Below are 24,162 nucleotides of genomic sequence, written 5' to 3'. Positions count from 1 at the left end.
CCTGGCTGGAGCACCAAGAGCCTTTCATCCACACGGCTCAGAATAAAAGGGAGAAAAAATGGAAAGAAAGAAAAAAAGAGGATAAAATAAAATAAAATAAAGCAATTATAATAAAAAATAAGAAAAAAAATTATTAAGAGTAAATTTATTAAGAAAAAAAAATTTTTTTTAATTTTTAAAAATAGATTTATTAATTTTTTATACTAAAAATAAGAAAAAAATTATTTAGAAAAAATGTATTAAGAAAAAAAATTTTATTTTTTTAAAATAAAAAATATGAAAAAACTTATTAAAAATTTTTTTAAAAATAGAAAATAAGGAAAAAATTATTAAGAAAACATTTATTAGGGAAAAAAAAAATTTTTAAGCCAAAAAAAAAAAAAAGAAAAAAAAAAAACGGACGGACCTAACCCTAGGACTAACAGTGAGAGCAAAGCTATACAGACAAAATCTCACCCAGAAGCATACACATCTACACTCACAAAAAAAGGAAAAGGGGAAAAGTTAATATATCCTGCTCCCAAAGTCCATCTCCTAAATTTGGGATGATTCGTTGTCTATTCAGGTATTCAACAGATGCAGGCACATCAAGTTGTTTGTGGAGTTTAATCCGCTGCTTCTGAGGCTGCTGGGAGAGATTTCCCTTTCTCTTCTTTGTTCGTACAGCTCCCGGGGTTCAGCTTTGGATTTGGACCCGCCTCTGCACGTAGGTTGCCTGAGGGCGTCTGTTCCCCGCCCAGACAGAACGGGGTTAAAGGAGAAGCTGATTCGGGGGCTCTGGCTCAGTCAGGCCGGGGGGAGGGAGCGGTACGGAGGAGGCGGGGCGAGCCTGCGGCGGCAGAAGCCGGCGTGACGTTGCAGCAGCCTGAGGCGCGCCGTGCGCTCTCCCGGGGAAGTTGTCCCCGGATTATGGGAGCCTGGCCGTGGCGGGCTGCACAGGCTCCCGGGAGGGGCGGTGTGGAGAATGACCTGTGCTCGCCCACAGGCTGTTTGGTGGCGGCAGCAGCAGCCTCAGCGTCTCATGTCCGTCTCTGGGGTCCGCGCTGATAGCCGCGGCTCGCGCCCGTCTCTGGAGTTCGTTTAAGTGGCGCTCTGAATCCCCTCTCCTTGCACGCCGCGAAACAAAGAGGCAAGAAAAAGTCTCCTGCCTCTTCGGCAGCTGCAGACTTTTTCTCGTGCACCCTCCCGGCTAGTTGTGGTGCGCTAGACCCTTCAGGCTGTGTTCACGCAGCCAACCCCAGTCCTCTCCCTGGGATCCGACCGAAGCCCGCGCCTCAGCTCCCAGCCCCCGCCCGCCCCGGCGGGTGAGCAGACAAGCCTCTCGGGCTGGTGAGTGCTGCTCGGCGCCGAGCCTCTGTGCGGGAATCTCTCCGTTTTTCCCTCTGCGTCCCTGTTGCTGTGGGATCCGCGCTGATAGCCGCGGCTCGCGCCCATCTCTGGAGCTCGTTTAGGCGGCGCTCTGAATCCCCTCTCCTTGCGCGCCGCGAAACAAAGAGGCAAGAAAAATTCTCTTGCCTCTTTGGCAGCTGCAGTCTTTTTCCCGGACTCCCTCCCGGCTAGCACCAAAGCCCGAGCCCCAGCTCCCAGGCCCCGCCTGCCCCGGCGGCTGAGCAGACAAGCCTCTCGGGCTGGTGAGTGCTGGTCGGCACCGCTCCTCTGTGCGGGAATCTCCGCTTTGCCCTCCGCACCAATGTGGCTGCGCTCTCCTCCGTGGCTCCGAAGCTTCCCCCCTCTGCTACCCGCAGTCTCTGCCCACGAAGGGGCTTCCTAGTGTGTGGAAACCTTTCCTCCTTCTCCGCTCCCTCCCACTGGTGCAGGTCCCGTCCCTATTCTTTTGTCTCTGTTATTTCTTTTTTCTTTTGCCCTACCCAAGTACGTGGGGATTTTCTTGCCTTTTGGGAGGTCTGACGTCTTCTGCCAGCGTTCAGTGGGTGTTCTGTAGGAGCAGTTCCACGTGTAGATGTATTTCTCATGTATCTGTGGGGAGGAAGGTGATCTCCGCGTCTTACTCTTCCGCCATCTTGCCCCTCCCTCTCCTATTTTTATTTTTATATTTTTTCTAACATAGCTGTTAGTTTCCTAGTCTAATATTATTTTTTACTTCTTTATTGTTCACCTTTTTTTTTCTTTTCTTTTTGCGGCCCCATGCAGCTTGTGGGATCTTGGCTTACGAGCCGGGGGTCAGGGCGAAGCTCCTGTGGTGGGAGCTCCGAGTCTGAACCACTGGACTAACAGAGAACCTCAGACCCCAGGGAATATTCATCGGAGTGAGGTCTCCCAGAGGTCCTCATCTCAGCACCAAGACAAAGCTCTACCCTACAGCCTATAAACTCCACTGTTGCAAGTCTCAGGCCAAACAACCAGTAAGACAGGAACACAATCCCACTCATGCAAAAAATGAAAAAAAAAAATGAGACTGCAAAAAAATATGTTACAGATGAAGAAGCAAGGTAAAAACCTACAAGACCAAATAAATGAAGAGGAAATAGGCAATCTACCTGAAAAAGAATTCAGGTAATGATAGTAAAGATGATCCAGAATCTCAGAAATAGAATGGAGGCACAGACTGAGAAAATACAAGAAATGTTTAACAAAGATCTAGAAGAACTAAAGAACAAACAAACAGAGATGAACAGCACAATAACTGAAATGAAAAATACACTAGAGGAAATCAATACCAGAATAACGGAGGCAGAAAAACGAATAAGTGAGCTGGAAGACAAAATGGTGGAAATAACTGCCAAGGAGCAGAATAAAGAAAAAAGAATGAAAAGAATTGAAGACAATCTCAGAGACCTCTGGGACAACACTAAATGTACCAACATTTATAGGGGTCCCAGAAGAAGAACAGAAAAAGAAAGGGTCTGACACAATATTTGAAGAGATTATAGTGGAAAACTTCCCTCACGTGGGAAAGGAAATAGTCCAGGAAGCACAGAGAGTCCCATACAGGATAAACCCTAGGAGAAACACACCAAGACACATACTAATCAAACTAACAAAAATCAAAATCAAAGAAAAAATATTAAAAGCATCAAAGGAAAAACAAAAAACAACATACAAAGGAATCCCCATAACGTTATCAGCTGATTTTTCAGCAGAAACTCTGCAGGCCAGAAGAGAGTGGCAGGATATATTTAAAGTGATGAAGGAGAAAAACCTATAACCAAGATTATTCTACCCAGCAAGGATCTCATTCAGATTCGACGGGGAAATCAAAAGCTTTTCAGGGAAGCAAAAGCTAAGAGAATTCAGAATTCCACCAAACCAGCTTTACGACAAATGCTAAAGAAACTTCTCTAGGCAGGAAACACAAGAGAAGAAAAAGAACCACAAAAACAAACCCAAAACAATTAAGAAAATGGTAATAGGAACATATATATCGATAATAACCTTGAATGTACATAGATTAAATTCCTCAACCAAAAGACACAGACTGGCTGAATGGATAAAAAAACAAGACCCATATATAGACTGTCTACAAGAGACCCACTTCAGACCTAGGGACACATACAGACTGAGAGTGAAGGGATGGAAAAAGACATTCCATGCAAATGGAAATCAAAAGAAAGCTGGAGTAGCAATACTCGTATCAGGTAAAAGACTTTAAAATAAAGACTGTTACAAGACATAACGAAGGACACTACATAATGATCAAGAGATCAATCCAAGAAGAAGATGTAACAATTATAAATGTTTATTCACCCAACACAGGAGCACCTCAATACATAAGGCAAATGCTAACAACCATGAAAGGGAAAATTGACAGTAACACAATAATAGTAGGGGACTTTAACATCCCACTAACACCAATGGACAGATCATCCAAACAGAAAATAAGGAAACAGAAGCTTTAAATGACACAATAGACCAGATAAATTTAATTGATATTTATAGAACATTCCACCCAGAAGTGGCAGAATACACTTTCTTCTCAAGTGCACACAGAACATTCTCCAGGATAGATTACATCTTGGGTCACAAATCAAGCCTCGGAAAATTTAAGAAAATTGAAATCGTATCAAGCATCTTTTCTGACCACAACGCTATGAGATTGGAAATCAATTACAGGAAAAAAACTGTAAAAAACACAAATACATGGAGGCTAAACACTGCGCTACTAAATAACCAAGAGATCACTGAAGAAATCAAAGAAGACATAAAAAAATACATAGAAACAAATGACAACGAAAACACAACAACCCAAAACCTATGGGACGCAGCAAAACAGTTTTAAGAGGGAAGGTTATAGCAATGCAATCTCACCTCAAGAAACAATAAACATCTCAAATAAACAATCTAACCCTACACCTAAAGCAAGTAGAGAAAGAAGAACAAAGAAAACCCAAAGTCAGTAGAAGGAAAGAAATCATAAAGATCAGAGCAGAAATAAATGAAATAGAAACAAAGAAAACAATAGCAAAGATCAATAAAACGAAGAGCTGTTTATCTTTTTTGAGAAGATAAACAAAATTGATAAACCCTTAGCCAGACTCATCAAGAAAAAAAGGGAGAAGATGCAAATCAATAGAATTAGACATGAAAAAGGAGAAATCACAACTGACACCACAGAAATACAAAGGATTATAAGAGACTACTACAAACAACTATATGACAATAAAATGGATAACCACGAAGAAATGGATAAATTCTTGGGAAGGTACAATTTTCCAAGACTGAATCAGGAAGAATTAGAATATATAAACAGACCTGTCACAAGTAATGAAACTGAAACTGTAATTAAAAATCTTCCAACAGGGACTTCTCTGGTAGTGCAATGCTTAAGAATCTGCCTGCCAATGCAGGGGACACAGGTTCGAGCCCTGGTCCGGGAAGATCCCACATACTGTGGAGCAACTAAGCCCGTGTGCCACAAATACTGAAGCCCGCGCCTAGAGCCTGTGCTCCACAACAAGAGAAGCCACTGCAATGAGAAGCCTGCACACTGCAAGAAAGAGTAGCCCCCGCTTGCTGCAACCAGAGAAAGCCCGAGCACAGCAACGAAGACCCAACAGAGCCAAAAATAAATAAATAAATAGATTAATTAATTAAAAAAAGAAATCTTCCAACAAACAAAAGTCCAGGGCTAGATGGCTTCACAGGCGAATTCTATAAAACATTTAGAGAAGAGCTAACACTCATCCTTCTCAAACTCTTCCAAAAAATTGCACAGGGAGGAACACTCCCAAATTCATTCTATGAAGCCACCATCACCCTGATACCAAAACCAGAAAAAGATACCACAAAAAAGGAAAATTATAGCCCAATATCACTGATGAACATAGATGCAAAAATCCTCAACAAAATACTAGCAAACAGAATCCAACAACATATTAAAAGGATCACACACCATGATCAAGTGGGATTTATCCCAGGGATGCAAGGGTTCTTCAATATACACAAATCAATCAATGTGATACACCATATTAACAAAATTAAGGAATAAAAACCATATGATCATCTCAATAGATGCAGAAAAAGCTTTTGACAAAATTCAACATCCATTTATGATAAAAACTCTCCAGAAAATGGGCACAGAGGGAACCTACCTCAACATAATAAAGGCCATATACGGCAAACCCACAGCAAACATCACACTCAATGGTGAAAAACTGAAACCATTTCCACTAAGATCAGGAATGAAACAAGAGTGTCCTCTCTGACCACTCTTATTCAACATAATTTTGGAAGTCCTAGCCATGGAAATCAGAGAAGACAAAGAAATAAAAGGAATACAAACTGGAAAAGAAGAAGTAAAACTGTCACTGTTTGCAGATGACATGATACTATACCATAGAAAATCCTAAAGATGCCATCAGAAAACTACTAAAACTAACCAATGAATTTGGTAAGGTTGCAGGATACAAAATTAATGCACAGAAATGCATTAATGCACAGAAATCTCTGGCATTCCTATACACTAACTAATGAAAAATCAGAAAGAGAAATTAAGGAAACAATCCCATTTACCACTGCAACCAAAAGAATAAAATACCTAGGAATAAACCTACCTACGGAGACAAAAGACTTGTACTCAGAAAAGTATAAAACACTGATGAAAGAAATTAAAGATGACATAAACAGATGGAGAATTATACCAAGTTCTTGGATTAGAAGAATCAATATTGTGAAAATGACTATACTACCCAAAGCAATCTACAGATTCAATGCAATCCCTATCAAACTTCCAATGGCATTCTTCACAGAATTAGAACAAAAAATTTTACAACTCGTATGGAAACAAAAAAACCCCCGATTAACCAAAGCAATCTTGAGAAAGAAAAACAGAGCTGGAGGAATCAGGCTCCCTGACTTCAAACTATGCTACAAAGATACAGTAATCAAGACAGGATGGTACTCGCACAAAAAGAGAAATATAGATCAATGGTACAGCATAGAAAGCACAGAGATCAACCCACACACATATGGTCACCTAATTTACGACAAAGGAGGCAAGAACATACGAGGGAGAAAAGACAGCCTCTTCAATAAGTGGTGCTGGGAAAACTGGACACCTACATGTAAAAGAATGAAATTAGAACACTCCCTAACACCATACACAAAAATAAACTCAAAATGGATTAAAGACCTAAATGTAAGACCAGATACTATAAAACCCTTAAGAGGAAAACACAGGAAGAACACTCTTTGACATAAACCACAGCAAGATCTTTTTTGATCCACCTCCTAGAGTAATGGAAAATAAAAACAAAAGTAAACAAATGGGACCTAATTAAACTTCAAAGCTTTTGCACAGCAAAGGAAACCATAAACAAGACAAAAAGACAACCCTCAGAATGGAAGAATATATTTGCAAATGAAACAATAGACAAAGGATTAATCTCCAAAATATACAAACAGCTCATGGAGCTCAATATCAAAAAAACAAACAATTCAATTAAAAAATGGGTGGAAGACCTAAATAGACATTTCACCAAAGAAGACATACAGATGGCCAAGAGGCACATGAAAAGATGCTCAACATCACTAATTATTAGAGAAATGCAAATCAAAACTACAATGAGGGGCTTCCCTGGTGGCGCAGTGGTTGAGAATCTGCCTGCCAATGCAGGGGACACGGGTTTGAGCCCTGGTCTGGGAAGATCCCACATGCCGTGGAGCAGCTGGGCCCGTGAGCCACAATTACTGAGCCTGCGTGTCTGGAGCCTGTGCTCCGCAACAAGAGAGGCCGCGATAGTGAGAGGCCCGCGCACCGCGATGAAGAGTGGCCCCCGCTTGCCACAATTAGAGAAAGCCCTCACACAGAAACGAAGACCCAACACAGCCATAAATAAATAAATAAATAAAAAAGAAAGGAGATTATTTGATTGGCTGTAGCTTAAAAAAAAAAACTACAATGAGGTATCACATCGCACCGGTCAGAATGGCCATTATCAAAAAATCTAGAAACAATAAATGCTGGAAAGGGTGTGGTGAAAAGGGAACCCTCTTGCACTGTTGGTGGGAATGTAAATTGATACAGCCACTATGGGGAACAGTATGGAGGTTCCTTAAAAAACTAAAAACAGAACTACCATATGACCCAGCAATCCCACTACTGGGCACATACCCTGAGAAAACCATAATTCAAAAAGAGTCATGTACCACAATGTTCACTGCAGCTCTATTTACAATAGCCAGAACATGGAACCAACCTAAATGTCCATCGACAGATGAATGGATAAAGAAGATGTGGCACATATATACAATGGAATATTACTCAGCCATAAAAAGAAACGAAATTGAGTTATTTGTAGAGAGGTGGATGGACCTAGAGTTTGTCATACAGAGTGAAGTAAGTCAGAAAGAGAAAAATCACGTATGCCAACACATATATATGGAATCTTAAAAAAAAAAAAAAAAAGGTACTGATGAAAAGGTAGTGGCAGGGCAAGAATAAAGACACAGACATAGAGAATGGACATGAGGACACGGGGAGGGGAGGGGAGGGAGAAGCTGGGGTGAAGTGAGAGTAGCATCGACATATATACACTACCGAATGTAAAATAGACAGCTAGTGGGAAGCAGCAGCATAGCACAGGGAGATCAGCTCGGTGCTTTGCGATGACCTATAGGGGTGGGGTAGGGAGGGTGGGAGGGAGTCTCCAGAGGGAGGGGGTATGGGGATATATGTATGCATATGGCTGATTCACTTTGTTGTACAACAGAAACTAACACAGTATTGTGAAGCAATTACATTCCAATAAAGATCTATTAAAAAAAAAAAGCAACTCTTTACTTTGAAAACTGGTGACTAAGTAGAAAGAAATTAAGCATTTCTTCTGCTTTTCCTGCAACACTGATCTTTGAGAGTAACCAAATAGCTTTAGTTGGTGAAGAAAGCTCTACTTTTACAGGAGAATGTCAATTATAAAGCAGAAGGAATGACAGAATTAGAAATATATCATTCTGCAACCCTAAGGAAATGACTAGTTCTAGAAACAATTAGGTTAATGGTTGATGGCTAATGGTTCTAGCCTAATTGTCCAATGAAAAGATCAGACTAATGAAAAGATCTCCCTAATCTAGTGGTCAACCTTAGCATTACTAACTGTTGTTCAACCAATAATTATATGTGTTCTGACACAATGCAACATGAGGTGCATGTCATCTACAATGTGCCCTAACAAGAAAATGCTTAACTCAATCAGGTCTTTATATTTAAATTCCAATGTGCAGGAAATAAAAAGGAAAGAGGAATACATCAACTATACCAATGAGGAGGAAGCCAGGTAAATCCAGAAGGTGAGCCATTCTACAGGAAAACACATATCACATTTCTCCTTGGTATTGAAGGGTCCCTAGATTTGGGATCAGTTATGTAAAATAAGACTTCTCAAAGTTTCTATTAGCAAAACTAGTCATAACAGACTAAAACTGAAAACTACCCAGAAATCCAACAACACTACAATGAATAAATAAGCTGTGATACATTCACACCACGGAATACAAAAGCAACAAGAATAGATTACCTCCAACTACCCACAACAATGTAAAAGATTCCTACCAGCATGCTGAGTGAAAGAAGCCAATCATAAGAGTTTACATAATGTACAAAAACAGGCAAAACTGATTTGTGATTATTTTTTTGGGAGATTGTGACTGAAAGGGGGCCCAAGGGAGGCTTCTGAAGTGCTGACAAATTCTGTTCTTCAGAACAGAATTCTGGGTGCTGGTTATGTGGATATAAGTGAAAACACACTGAACTTCACACTTAAAACTGCATGTGTATTACACTTCAATGAAACGTTTTTTAAAAGTTCTTTAAAGTATGCAATTCCATCTTAGAGCTCTGCTTTCAGTATATCACCGACATGTTAAATGACCTAAAAGCACATCTATATTTGGAAATTTTATCTTTTAGGTAAGAGATTACATATATATGAAAGATAATCCCAAATTCTATGAACATGAAATTCTAAAGTTTAGCTATTATAATGTATGTATTACACAATATAAAACTACAGAGGGTAAATGATTTAAAAACATAATTTTTGAGCAAGATGGTTATCAAAACGTTGAATAAATACGAACTAAGTTAACTTATAACTTTCTGGGTGGCAGGTTAAAAATAAGCACTAACGGATCTCTAACAAAACGTTAACACTGTCTATTCATTATATGATATTTCCAAATTGTTCATTATGTATTACAAATAACCTCAGTACAGGTGTAAAGACACTCAACCGCATCATTCACATTTTATATTATTTCTCTGAAAACGGTCTATTTAAATGGGTCTAAATTATATCCACTGTTTTATATTTGAAAACACTGAGGCAAAGAAAAGCTAATCGTTTTAGTAATAGGATCACAAGTTCAATTACCGATAAGATCATGAAATTTTTTAGACTTTCAAGTACAGAAAGATCATGAAATAAAAATTAGCAATGTTTTTACTTATGAATTACGACTCCTGTCTTAAGAGTAGTTACACAGCATAAATACCTACACTGCATTTAAGAAAACCATGGCAGCTAATAGGCAATTCAACTAATATACTGAGATTTATCCTCTATTTTTTTTTTTTTTTTTGGTATGCCAGCTCAGAACAGTAGTTTTTTTTTGTTTTGTTTTGTTTTTTGTTTTTATTTATGGCTGTGTTGAGTCTTCGTTTCTGTGCGAGGGCTTTCTCCAGTTGCGGCGAGCGGGGGCCACTCCTCATCGCGGTGCGCGGGCCTCTCACTATCGCGGCCTCTCTTGTTGCGGAGCACAGGCTCCAGACGCGCAGGCTCAGTAACTGTGGCTCACGGGCCCAGTTGCTCCGCGGCATGTGGGATCCTCCCAGACCAGGGCTTGAACCCGTGTCCCCTGCACTGGCAGGCAGATTCTCAACCACTGCGCCACCAGGGAAGCCCCTATCCTCTATTTTAAAATGTTTAATCTTAAAGTACAGGTATGAGTACTAAGAGCATAACATATCACAGAATAAAAGGGAGCATTTGGCATAATGCAAAGCACAGGGCAATTACTAAATATATAACACATCACATGTACGATAAAACCACAAAAATATTTAAATAGAAAAATGAAACGCGTTGCCGTCTCCATTTTAGAAGGTTTATTAGTATTTTTATTCCAAAATAAAACCAGATTAAATGTAATCAGAATTACCTTGACAGCCACTCCTTTTCCTTCAGGAAATTCTAGAAGATGGAACGTCAGTTCTTCAACTCTATTAATGCAGAGCCTTGGGTCAGTTGTTCTTCTTAACGCTTGAACTAATGCCCGGGTTCTGTTATCAATACTCACTCTGGCAATTATCTACAAAGACATGTTAAAATATGTATGATTTGAGTAAGCAACTGCTCCAGTGATACCAACAGATGATTAAAGTGTCTTAGGTCCCATAAGGAAACGAAACTTAGAAATTTGACAAAAATTAAAACTTAAAACCACACTGAATAACGACTTGCCTTTTCTCGCTGAAGAGATAACCGCCTTTTCTCCTCTGCATTTTTGTCTTTGCTGATGGCCTGCTCAGCTTTCATCGCCTCTTCCTGCTCTTCTAACTGACTCTTTGAATCACACTTTAGTTTGGGGACAAGTCCACCAATATAACCACCTACTAAAGCTTGTACACCTTCAGTGGGACGAGAAAGAAAGTTAGCAATACTTTGTTTAGTAGCAATGGGAAGAACCTCAGGCGTCCCACTGGGACTTGCAGCATTGTCCTCAGAACATAAAGAAGCTTCTGAGCCCAGCTTCTTATCAGTCAGGACGCCAGGATCTGGAGAACTGGGTTTCTCGTCTTCAGTCTTTTTAAGTTCAAGTTCTGATTTGTCCTGGAAATGTTTATTTTCCTTTTGTTCAGCCATTTTTTCCTCACGCTTGAAGTATGAATTAATATGACTTGATAAAAAGTAGAATGACTCTCCAAATTTTGTGGTTAGATTATTCGTGTAATGAAAAAGGCTTTGTTTACCTATATCTTCTTTCTCCATAACGTGACTTTCCTTTGCTGCAAAAGAACCCTTTTCTGCTGATTTGTTGCTGTATTTTTTCAGAAATTTGATGGTTTGTTTAATGTTTTTCTGTTTTAACCAGCCACTATCTGACACTTTTCTTAATATTCGAGGACTTGGCTTAAGTTGAGCTAAACGAGAGATCATTTCATTCTGCTTGCCAAAAACAGCCTTCAAAACAGAGTTCAAAGTATTTTTAATACGGGACATACAAAGGCTCGCTTTTGTAAGTCCCTTGGGAGCAGAAGTGCTAAGTTTCAAAATTCCAAAACGTAAACCATGGTTGCTTGGAGAGTAACAGTGCTTACTGCAAGAATGAGCTTCACTTTTGGTCCATTTACATCTTATTTTGCTTGTATGAAAACCTCTTTGTAGACTGACGTGGCTTATCCTCCAGAAACGTTTAGGCGAGCACAAGAAAGGCAGCTGCTTGCTCCTCTGCTTCCCACAAAGACTTCTCGCATTACTAAGGAGGTAAATATAATATAGACTTATAGTCAAATTAACAGACATAACTTAAAAATCATTTATTTTCTATATGTTATGACTTTCACTTCATTCCTGAATGCTTCATTTAAGAAATGCCATAATTCATGGTCTTATCTGAAATGCAAGAAAAAAAAAAATTAGGATTCAAGGTAAATTACTACTTGAACTAAACTCAGCAACTTGTCTCAAAAGAAGATAGGATAATATATTTTCATTATGGCAAAATAGATTTTACTTTTAAGCGAACAGAAAATCAGTCATCTTTTATTACGAAGTCAATGAAAAAACAGTGAGTAGTAGGATGTTTCATGAAAACTAATGTGAAAACTAATTTAGAGAAGCTGCCCAATAGATAAGGTTTCCTACAGCAAAAAACTGAACATGCAATTGTGAAATAAAATTCATATTTATGGCAAGACAAGAAAAATTTAAACAGAAAAATTCTTCTCTGCCCTTTGGCCTCCCCTCTCCCCACACCGTGCATGCTGCATCTGTATCATGACTTGGCCAGACCTCCCCCATCAGCAGGAATACCTGCTGAATCATACAGCAACATTCTCCTAGCATCAGGAAGACAGAGCATTCGTTCTTGATCTTGTAAAGGGTCACATGATCCACCACGATGGCACTTAAATCTTGATTACGTAAACTGTCAATATACATCATTTAATGTACAGCCCTCTATCTCAAAAAACTTAAACTGTGTCTTGACTTCTAACTGGCAGAACAGTTCTCAGAGCTTTCTGAGATGCTCTTCCCAGGTTATAATCCTCAAATTTGGCTCAAATAAAATTTTCCAATTCTTTTTTAGATCTACTGATTAATTTTTCGTTGACACAATTTAGATATGATGCTGCTTTTCTTCCTTCCTATGCTATTTAAAGTCTTGACAGTTTATGTGACACTGGACTGTAAGTTCTTTGAAGACGAGAGTCAAGTCTTACACTCCTACTCGTTGCAAACCGTTTGTAGAATATTTAATCTGAAACTGAGTCCCCCTAAAACCGAGGTCCTCTGCTGAGTTTATGATTAACCTCTCTATCCAAAATGTTATTTTCCTTTCCAACACCCGTTCCACTCAAGACTGACGAATATCAAAGAAAAGGGGGCCGAAACTGAGCAGGACCCTCCCAGGCACGAAAGCCTTTGTGTCCCCAGTTTCTTGTTTGTAGGAAAAAGGCTTTCAGCCTCCTAGACCTTCCCTGAGTTCCAAAGGGCAGAGTCAAACAGTCACTAATTAAGGGAATGAGGTGATGCAGAAAGAAACAACAGTGCAGAGATGGGGCAGGTCCTGGTTCCTCCTGGGGGAATGCACAGAACAATCTGGTACATATCTCTGGGTTCTTCTACAGGAACTCAGGCCCCCACCCAGGTGGAGGATGGTAACTTCAGGCTGAGCACAAGCGCTAGGACCCCAGACTGGCTGGAACCAGAAGGCTGATGGTTGAGATTCCTGGAACACCACCCGGCTACCTCAACCAATCAGAGGAGGGGCACACACCCTGCAGACCTCCCCACAAATTTTGCCTATAAAAACTCTTTCCCGAAACCCATCAGAGTTCAGGTCTTTTGAGCAGGAGCCACCCGTTCTCCTTGCATGACCCTTGCAATAAACCTTTCTCCCACTCCAAACGTGGACATTTCAGTTTGTTTGGCCTCACTGTATGTTGGGCACGCGTTCGACCACAACTCTACACCAGACATAGTGCTAGATGCTAAGACCACAAACAGGATACCAAGAAACTTTCAGTCTAGAGCTCGAGATAGCCTTGTAAGGAAGATTTCACTGTCTAGTACAAAGTGCTTATTTAATCAAAGAAGTCAGACTAGAATAAGCTGTGTGCCACTTCTAACAGACAAGGGGTTCATAACCACAACATAAATGTCGTTTAAAACAGATATTTTGTTCTTCCAATTGGTAAAATATAAATGATTGATAATATCCAGTACTGATAATACCTGGGGAAATGGGACACAGAGGGCTAACCTGACAGTGTCTAATGAAATATCTGACAGTATCTAATGAAATTTTAAATGCTATCTATCAAAATTTTAAAGGCACATATTCTTTGATTAGCAATTCCACTATTAAGAATCTATCCTACAAAAATAACTGCATAGGAGTAAAGACATGTACACACATTCCCTGCCACACTGCTTGAAAAACAACTCTAAGTTTCTTCTAGCAAGGGATGGTTAAATAAATTACGGTACATACATACAATAAACTGAGTTACAATGTAATGTTACACAGCAGTTAAGGAGAATAGGTGATCTGCCTATATATCCTTCATACACAGTACAGTGAGAAAGGCAAGCTGCAATATCATATATACCATACACACATGAGGATACAAAGATGTAGACACAAAGATATTATGTAATAAAAGAAAACAAAAACCTATATATGCAGTTTAAATCTGTGGCTACACACACACACACAGATTCTGAAAGGGTAAGTACCTGTTTATTAATTCCTGTGAGCTGAGAAGTGGAATCAAAAGAGAATGAGAAGGGCTTTTACTTTCATTTTTGGACAGACTCAATTACTTATGAAGAGCAGGTATCACTTTTGTAGTTAAAAAAAAAAAGCAAACACTTTAATGCACTTTAACAGATGGTGCTATGTGAATGGAAGACACAAAGTGAGAGCAGATACTCAGGTAAGTCTGAAAACAGATGCTGAAAACTGAGCAAAAAAGGAATTCATTACACTGTAAAAGATAAGAGGGGAAGGAGAGAATGCTAGATAATGGGAAAAACAAACACAAAAAAAGCATTTAAGAAAATATACACAATATAAGCAAAAATTGCAAGTAGTGGTTTCATTCCAGGACCTGGAGAGAATGATGAGCGAGAGGTATAAGGGGATACTGCAAAGACAGGGTGGACCAGGTTACCAAGGGTCTGATAATCTTGCCAAGGAGATTAAAGATCGAACTGTCAATGAAGTATGATAAGCAAAGGAATGACATTAGATCTGCTTCCAGCAGATCGCTGACAGATGGAGTAACAGAACAAGACAGAAACCAGGAACCCATCGTGACTCTTCGGAAGGTGACAGTCCGAACTAAAATCTGTCTAAATCGCATGTGAGCATATTATTTTAAAACACCCAATTTTATAGAGGGAAGGAGAGAAAAGAAGCAAACCTATCTGCTTTCCTGGCTCTTCTGAACCCCTCAGGACTTGCAGGCAATGTAATAAGCTGAATTAATAAGCCTCACAATCCCCAAGACAGAAATAACATGATAAAATACAACTAAAGTACTCGTGGATAAAAAGCCATACTCAAAACCAATAATGGACTCCTACAACTCAACAACAAAAAATCAAATAACTCAATTAAAAAATGGGTAAAAGACTTGAACAGACATTTCTCCAAAGATGACATACAAACAGTGAACAAGCATATGTAAAGATGAATAACATCACTGATCATCAGAGAAATACAAATCAAAACCAAATGAGGTATCACCTCACACTCATCAGGATGGCTAGTATAAAAAACAAAACAAAGCAAAAGAAAAAAACAAACCAGAAAATACCTGAGAAATAAATTCTGTTGTTTAAGCCCCAAAAACAAAACAAAACACCAGAAAATACCAAGTGATGGCAAAGATGTGGAGAAGCTGGAACTCCTGAGCACTGTTACTGGGACTGTAGAACGGTGTGGCTGCTATGGAAAACAGTATAGCAGTTCCTCAAAATATTAAAACTAGAACTATCATATGATCCAGCAATCCTATTTCTAGGTACATATTCAAAGGAATTGAAAGCAGGGCCTCAAAAAGATATTTGTACACCTATGTTCATAGCAACACTATTCATAATAGCAGAGGTGGGAACAACCCAAATGTCCACAGACAGTTAAATAAACAAAATGTGGTATATGCACACAATGGAATATTATGCAGCCTTAAAAAGGAAGGACATCCCGTCACAGTCTACAACATGCATGAACCTTGAGGACATGAGCTTAAGTGAAATAAGCCAGTCACAAAAGGACAAGTACTGTGTGATTCCACTTACATGAGGTACCTAGAGCAGTCAAATTCAGAGACAGAGAGTAGAATGATGGTTACAGGGGGCTGGAGGAATGGGGCAGAGGGGAGCTGTTGTTTAATGGTAGGGTTTCAGTTCTGCAAACTGAGAAAGTACTGGAGATTTGTTTTACAACATGAATGCACTGAATGCCACTGAACTATACACTTAAAAATGGTTAAGGTAGTAAATTTTATGATATATTTTTTACCACAATAAAGTTAAAAAAACAAACCCAACAGTGGGAAATCCACAGTTGAAGAGGAATCACATGCCTGGATCTGCAGTCACATTACCTTTATAGTGCAGAAACCCTAAGCAAATGAAAACTAGTCAGAGCTAGTGAGCTCCATGGGGCCTCTGCTGAGTCCACTGAGTCCTACCATGGAAGGACACTTCCAAAGCTCAGGGCAAGAGACTCCCACACTCAGCAACCACCACTGAAGATTAACTCACAGTCAAAGAAGAATCACTTCACGGGAGTACCAGCAAGTATAGCTAACAGGAAAACGTGTAACCAAGATTAGAAATAATAGAAAAAAATTCAGTAGGTTTAAAACAGTCAATGATAGAGGGAACAAAAACAAGGAAACAAAAAAAGAACTGTACAAAGAGTGTACAGGAACAGCAAAATTTTAGAAATGAAAACTCCAGCTACATACTAGTTACTAGACACTCCTGTAATATAATGATAAAGAAAGGTTAAAAATAAAGGAATAGGGGAAAATATATGCCAGGCCTATATTACCAAAAGAAAGCAAAAAGCCCTTTAAGGCAAATTTAAGGCAAAAGCATGAAATGACATTAAAAAGGGATACTATTTCATAGTAAAAGGAATAATCCACTTACTTATTAAACCTCAGGTAGTCTCCTAGGTCTTGGAGAAAAAGACAACTTATTAATAAACAAATAACTAATATAATGTATAGCAACAGGTCGAGAAGTGCCGTGAAGAAAAATAAAGCTGGGGGTTGGGGAGAAAGGGCACAGAAAGTGCTATTTTAGTTGATGTGGTCAGGAGAAGAATTGAGTTGACATGTTACTGGAGACCTGAATGAAGCGAGGAAGCAAATTATTAAAAGTTTCTGGGTAAAAAGTATTCAAGGAAGAGGAAGAAGCAACCAAGGCTTTGGAGACAGGAATAAGCTTTGCCTATTCAGGAATAGCAAGAATAAGGTAGTTAAAGGAAAGTAAGAAGTGGGAAAGATGGTAGACATGGGCCTAAGAGTCAAGCAGAGGACAGAGCTACATAGCTTAGAGGTAAGGGATCTGCATTGTTTCTTTCCATTAAGAGATAATCCTCCTGACCAATTATGAATACACCTATCGACTTGGCATTGAAATACAGCATATAAAGCAAATTTGAAAAAGGGAACAATTAAAGGAAAACAAGACGATCTCATGATCATACTATTTTAATACACCTATTTTAATACAACTGTAGTCTAGAAACTACAGTTGTCAAGTAAAAATTACTCAACAGAGAGAGCTGTCAACAAAATCAAGAAGCTGAATTTAACTGCTCCCAAATCACAACACTAGTAAACGCAGACAAGGGTTTGGAGAGCAAATTCAGCTGGGACAAAAGTTAGATTGCAAACAGATAAAGAAGGTAAACTGGGAAGTGCCATCATCAACTGAGAAAAGAGCAGGGAGGACCAGACTCCCTATTTATAGGGTAGTACAAATACAATGGAGGTATAAATAGAACAGTGAGGCTTAGACCCCCCACTAGAGAACGGAATGACGTTTTAACTAGAAGAAATAAGGGAACTTTGAAGTGGAGGCTCCGCTGACGATGGAAAGAATGAATGTATAGAGGACTTCACTGAGTTATTGCAATAATGGAGCCATGAAGTGACAAGGGTTTAAATTAAAGTAAAGGTACTATAATGGAAACGAGGGCTACTCTGAGCCACACTTTGAAAGTGGGGTAAACAACAAAACACAGGGCTTGGTAACAGGAAAGAATGGGGTAAGGAGAGGTAGGTGTCAAGACAACTTAAGTGTTTTTAAACAGAGAAACAGGAAGAGTGCCGTTTGTGAATACGAGATAACTGGGAAGGGGGCCAATTTAATAAAAATCTCTTGGATTTACAGGATGCAGTTAACAGTGGGATATTCAAATGGAGATGTACTATAGGAACACAGGCTGTGGAATAATGTTTGGAGTTATTACCACAGTGACAGCTAAAACCGTAAGACTGAATTTACCGAAGAAGGGTGTACAGTAACACTTCTTGAGAATTTGGGGATCCCAGAACTTGATAAAAGCTCCTCTTCTTTGAAAAATGCTTATTTGCATATATACACTATATTTTCCAAGACATTTCAGGATATTCATGGAACTACTAAAGTATTCCTTGGGTTTCAAATTTTAACACTCTGGTGTAGAGAGAACAAGGGTAGAGCCTTGACTGCCATTCAGAGTTAGGAAGAGGTAGTCTTCCAAGCAAACAAAAAAGCACAGGACAAAAGATATCCCGAAAAACTCAGGGCAATGGCACTTCTAAAAAGCAAGGATAATGAATAAAGTAAAATACAAGACATGGGAAAGAAAGGTTAGAACTAAGACATGATAGGAAGATGTTGGGCTAAGAGTTCTAACTATGACCTTTACACAGATTTATGTTTCACAAGCAAGACAGTATGTACCCTTCGGCCCAAATCCTCTGTCATTATTAGTAAGCAAAAAAACAACTCAAGGTACATTGAAGCAAGTAAATATACAAGCTAGTGAAAGTGATCTTTTCAGCCAACATCACTTGTTAAAAGGACAATGCTTTCAAGGTTTTAATTTAGATCTGATACAGAAACAGAAAAATGAGCAACCCTGAGAAAAAGTTTAATAAAAATCCCGAAATAAGAGCACGTTCGTATGTTCAAAGTACAACTAATTTGCACAAGCCATTTAACAAAATAACTGCAATGGGTTTGAAACACCTGCCTCATAAGCGGCATTAAACTCTCGGTTCACAGTGTAATATACTTTTTTTAAACTCCCGGATTTCAAAATTCTTAATATTTCACTGTCTTAACAGCATTTTCTCGATACACTAAAACCTACTTTTGTCATTTTTGAAAGCTCAAGAATTGGGACTGTAGATTGGGATGCAGACCAACTGGGATGTTACTGGAACTAAAAACATCACTTTAAATAGGATTATGTGATAGTTCCTCATGCCACGTCCAAGTTTTTCCTAGGTGTCACCACTTTTATCGAAAGTTATCATTGTACTGGGCGTAGAAACCAGGTTCCTCCCCGCACGATGACAGACATGACAGCGAGGGGAAGCACTGCAACACAATGATCCACACAACTTCACCTTTCAAAAAGCACGCACCTGAATCCGCCTGAAGCAACAGCAGCCCGGAATAGAATTCAACGTGCGTGGGGTTACAAAGAAACTGCTGATAATTAAAAACACGGAGCAGCTGACAAACCAGGTGCGCCGACAGTGGAGAATGATGAAGAATAGGGACATCGCTTTAACAGGTTCCCGCGAACTGCTGGAGAACCTACTGCCCAGGGGAAGCCAGGCAGACTCGGGGAACCTAGGCTGGGAGGCTTGGTGGGTGGGACAGGGAACGCGGGGCGGGACCAGAGAAACCAAAACAGTCTGCGCGTCTGGACCAGCAAAGCCCACGGGGTCAGAGGAGGCGGAGAGCGTCGCGCACCCATCAGGCCCGGGACCCGAGGGCTCCTTCCGGTGCCCGGCCGCCTCCTGGAGCCTGGATTCGGGGACCTCCTCGGGGCCGGGCGTCTCCCCGCTCTCTCGCCCTGGAAGCGCCCTCCGGGGAGAGATAAGAAGACCTGGAATCCCAGACGAGTGCCCGGGCCACCCGGCTGCCCTCTCCCGTAGTCTACCGTCCCGCCGGCCCCCCACGGGCAACTTACCGGGATGCAGGCCGCAACTACTTAGGCGGCAGTGGCGACGCGCCTCTTCCCGGCACGGGCGTCCCCTCGGCCGGCCAGCCGGCATCAGCTGAGCTTCCAGCACAAATAGCGAGGCGACAGCCGGGGCGCCACCCTCCCCCAACTCCGTCCCTCCCCGGCGGAAGTGACGCAGCGCCGCCCCAGTGTACACGCCCACCGGCGAGGAGCTCCTCAGCCTCGCTGGAACCTCGGCCCACCCATCAGTCGCCGCTCCGCCCCCTCCCCAGACATGCGCAGTAGAGCCCGGCTGAGCGCGGGCCGGAAACTTGCCTGCGTGCACGCGCCGGAAACTTGCCTGCGTGCACGCGCCTGCGGACACCCGGAGAGGCGGCTTGGACCGCGGTCCCTACCAGTGTGCTGTCACCGTTCCTGGGCTTGGCCACTTGGACTAAAAATCACTGGAAACTGCTTTCACATACGTTATAGTATTAGAAGTTAGCCTGTGAAGTCCCTCTACTGCACCGCCCCACGCCAGGTCCCACATTTAACACATAGTTTTTGAATCCTGACATTTTATGCCTACCAAGTCTGCAAACGACCTACAGCTCATAAGGCAAATGCAGCCCACCGCCTGATTTTGTACGCCTGTAAGCCAAGAATGGTTTTTACATTTTCAATGGTTAAAAAAATAAAAGTCTGTTTTGGGACACATGACAATGGCATGAAATTCAAATTTCAGTGTCCTTAAAAAAAAGACTTTTTTAGAGCGTAGCCATGCCCATTCCTTATTTATCAAGAAGCTTGCACGCTACAACAGCAAATTTGGATGGTTACAATAGCTTCCTTTAAATAAGTTGAGGTTAGAAACAGAAAAGTAGTCTTTACTAGACCTCAACCTCAAAGTGTTCCCAAGACTGTTAGTCTCTCTTTCCTCTAGGCTTGCCGTGTCTCACGGGATTGTTGCTGCTTTAGCCCCCTGCAAGATGATTGTAAAGTGTTTAAGGAAGGAATTGTATGAGCTGCCACATAGTGGGTGTCAGACTGACACTTTTTTTTTTTCCTTTTTTTTAATTAAGGGGAGGAAGCCAGCTTGCTAGGTTCTTGGGGCATAAATGGCTGGATTGTGTACATCATAATGCCTGATAAACCCCTGCAGTGCAAGATCTAGGCATGTTATTTAGCCATACGCTAGTTAGAAGGTGTATACACAAACTAAACTTTAGAGGCATATGGAAGTAACTTTAGTTACAAAGAGATGATTCCCCCCATTGTTAAAGAAAAAATTATACTTGTTAAAACGATAAGGAAGACTTTACTCAAGACTTTTGCAATGGGGGAGAGAGATTGGGCTCAATTGCAGATACAACAAAGACAGCTGGAGATGTGTAGCCCAGGAGCAGAGTGAGAGGGGCCAGTGTATGGAAAATTACTAAGACGGGACACCAAGGGTAGGGGTGATTCTTGCTAAACCATTTTCACAGGATTCCTGCTAAAAACTGATTACTGTGATTAGACACTGAGGGTGATCAGATATCAAGGGTGGGAGATTCTCTCTAAACTGACTCAGCAGGATTCTTGCTAAAACTGGACTAGGCAGACCAAAGACAGGGCCCGGGCAGGAAGCCTTGACAGAAGAGGGCTCAGAGAAACCAAATTAAACTTCTACCAATGAGAAAGTCTTTGTCACCCTCCAACCATCCATCCCCTGCCCTTGTTTTCCTTTATTCCCTAAGTTAGTCAGACTTTATCAAATATCCAGATTTTCCTCCCTTCCCAGAAAATTTTTAAAAACTCTCAAGTACTCCTTCTTTGCTCTTCCCTCCCCCCCCCGTGTCAACCCATATACCTTTAACCCCCAGACCTTTAACCGCCCTGAAGTCTGACGATCTTACTGCAGAATCTCTCGCATCTTTCCTTTGCTCTACATCGTTTCCACTGCTTTAGTTTAAATCTTGTCTAAACTGGTTTTCGAGCCTGTAACTGACCTCTGACCCAGAGTTATTCTCTTCTGTGCAGCCAAGGCAATCTTTCTAAAGTGCAAACCCAATCACATGATGTCCCTGATTAAAAAGTTTATTCTGGCGCTTCATCTCCATGGAATAAAATGCATGGTGTGATAGGCTCTGAGCCTGCCAAGCTTCCAGCCTTAATTTCACCACTTGCCCCTTGCTCTTCACCCTCCAGCCATACCTATGGTTTCCCAAATACACTGTGCCTTTTCACGCTTCAGTGCCTTTGCTCATGCCTCCTTCAAAATGAGAAAAGCCTACAAAACTAAATGTACTCTTACTATACAATCCGGTGATCATGCTTCTTGGTATTTACCCAAAGGAACTGGAAACCTATGTGCACACAAAAACCTGCAAGCAGATATTTATACCACCCGTATTCATAATTGCCAAAACTTGGAAGCAACCAAGATGTCCTTCAGTAGGTGAATGCTTAAATAAACTGTGGTACATCCAGATAATGGAATATTCTTCAGAGCTAAAAACAAACTTCCAGCCATGAAAAGATGTGGAAAAATCTTAAATGCTTATTACTAAATGAAAGAAGCCAAACTGAAAAGGTTACGTATTGTATGATTCCAACTATATGAAATTCTGAAAAAGGCAAAACTATGGAGATAGTAAAAAGATCAGTGGTTACTAGGGGTTGGGATTTGGGAGAGCCCAGAGGATGTTTAGGGCAGTGAAAATACTCTGTATGATACTATGATGATGGATGCATGTCATTATACATTTGTTCAAACCCATAGCATGTACAACACCAAAATAAACCCTAAGGTAAACTATGGACTTCGGGTTATTATGATGTGTCAATGTAGGTTCATTGGTTGCAACCAATGTACCACCCTGGTGGGGGACGCTATGGATGTGTGAAGGCAGAGGTATACGGTAAATCACTGTACCTTCCTCTCAATTTTGCTGTGAACCTAAAACTGCTCTAAAAAAATTGTCATTGAAAAGAAATTAAAAAAAACAACAACATGAAATCCTTATCTTACTTCTTCATTGAGTAAATCATTCCTTCCATTTGTGCTTGCTTCTCCTGGTTCCCTACCAGCACAGTATTGTGATTTATTTGTTTATATGCCTGTGAGTTTCCTGTAGGCAAGGAGTATAACATAACTATATTTGTATCCTCTGGATCTAGCATAATCCCCAGCAAATGGTAGACTCACTATAATTCTGTATTATTGAATTGATTTTTAATTTTATCCAGATTAGCAGTTAATAAGTTACAAATGGAAATTAAAACCCATTCATGTTTCTTTTGATGTTAGAAAAAGTTTTAAGAGAAAAGAGAATTTCAGTTCATTTCAAACAATATAAATTCAGTGGTGTGCAAAATAGGAAATTACCTTCTGTTTTTAATAGCAGGCTAATAATAACTCAATAGCCTTCAGGAAAATATCACACTTGGAATAATGTTAAAGACAGTAATTGTTCAATCCTATATTCTTTGGCTGTTAGATAAAATAGATATCCACATTGCTCCTGTATCATTTACTTGCTGTTCTCATTCGATTTACAAGATTTACCAGTTATCTATTATAGATCTTTCCTTATCTAAATCAATACTCAACCCCTCCTTCTATTGACTATTAAAGTCTGGCTTATAATACCTCTTCAAAGAACTTCTACCCTCTTTATTGTTCAAACAAAACTTAATGCTGTAGCCAAAATAAATTAAGCAATATTGCTGTAGGATATTTCTCCAAATCACTCAAGCGAAGGATATGCCAGAAAATAATTCTAGGAAAATAGTTACTGTGGAAGGTGGAATAATGGCCTAATCCCTTGCACTTGTGACTATGTTATATTATTGATACAAGGCGAAAGGGACTTTGCCGATAGAATTAAGGGTACAGATTTTTTAAAAAGGAAATTATCCTGGATTATCCAGGTAGTCTCAATCTAACTACATGAGCTGGGCTGGAAGCATTAGAGACGTGGCAGAAGAAAAGGCAAAGAGATTCACAGATGGTAGGTGTGGTGGGGAGAAGGAGTGACAATTTGACAAGGAACACAGGTGGCTTTAGGAGTGAAGGGATGCTCCTGGCTGACAGCCAGCAAGGAGATCCAGACCTCTGCCCTACAAGTATAAAAACTGAATTATGCCGACAACCGAAATGACTTTTAAAAGCATGTTCTCCCCCAGAGCCACCAGATATAAACCTAGGCTGGCTGACATCTTGATTTTGACCTTGGGAGACCTGGAGCAGGGGACCCAACTGACCCTACCTGGACTTCTGACCTACAGAATTGTGACATAATAAATTTG

At 40.4% G+C, this 24,162-nt stretch overlaps 1 protein-coding gene across 3 annotated transcripts in view; it reads right to left on the bottom strand.

Moving 5' to 3' along the window:
- Positions 1 to 24,162, bottom strand: part of LOC133096748 (calcium-independent phospholipase A2-gamma-like) — a 143,183-nt gene that overhangs the window by 47,217 nt on the left and 71,804 nt on the right. For 2 of the 3 annotated variants that reach the window (XM_061198414.1, XM_061198416.1), the window contains exons 1-3: positions 19,897 to 20,038; positions 10,917 to 12,068; positions 10,615 to 10,764 (exon numbers count right to left, since the gene is read on the bottom strand). In XM_061198414.1, coding sequence (XP_061054397.1) covers positions 10,615 to 10,764; positions 10,917 to 11,978 — 1,212 coding nt within the window. In that variant the 5' untranslated portion in view covers positions 11,979 to 12,068; positions 19,897 to 20,038. Of the gene's footprint in view, positions 1 to 10,614; positions 10,765 to 10,916; positions 12,069 to 19,896; positions 20,039 to 24,162 lie in introns of those variants that run through there. The other variant, XM_061198415.1, reaches the window with a different exon arrangement.

Source organism: Eubalaena glacialis, chromosome 8 (assembly GCF_028564815.1).
Source record: "Eubalaena glacialis isolate mEubGla1 chromosome 8, mEubGla1.1.hap2.+ XY, whole genome shotgun sequence".
In the NCBI taxonomy this organism is placed as follows: domain Eukaryota; kingdom Metazoa; phylum Chordata; class Mammalia; order Artiodactyla; family Balaenidae; genus Eubalaena; species Eubalaena glacialis.
Note: the sequence above shows the minus strand (reverse complement) of the source record. Positions and strands in the feature narration are given on the sequence as shown.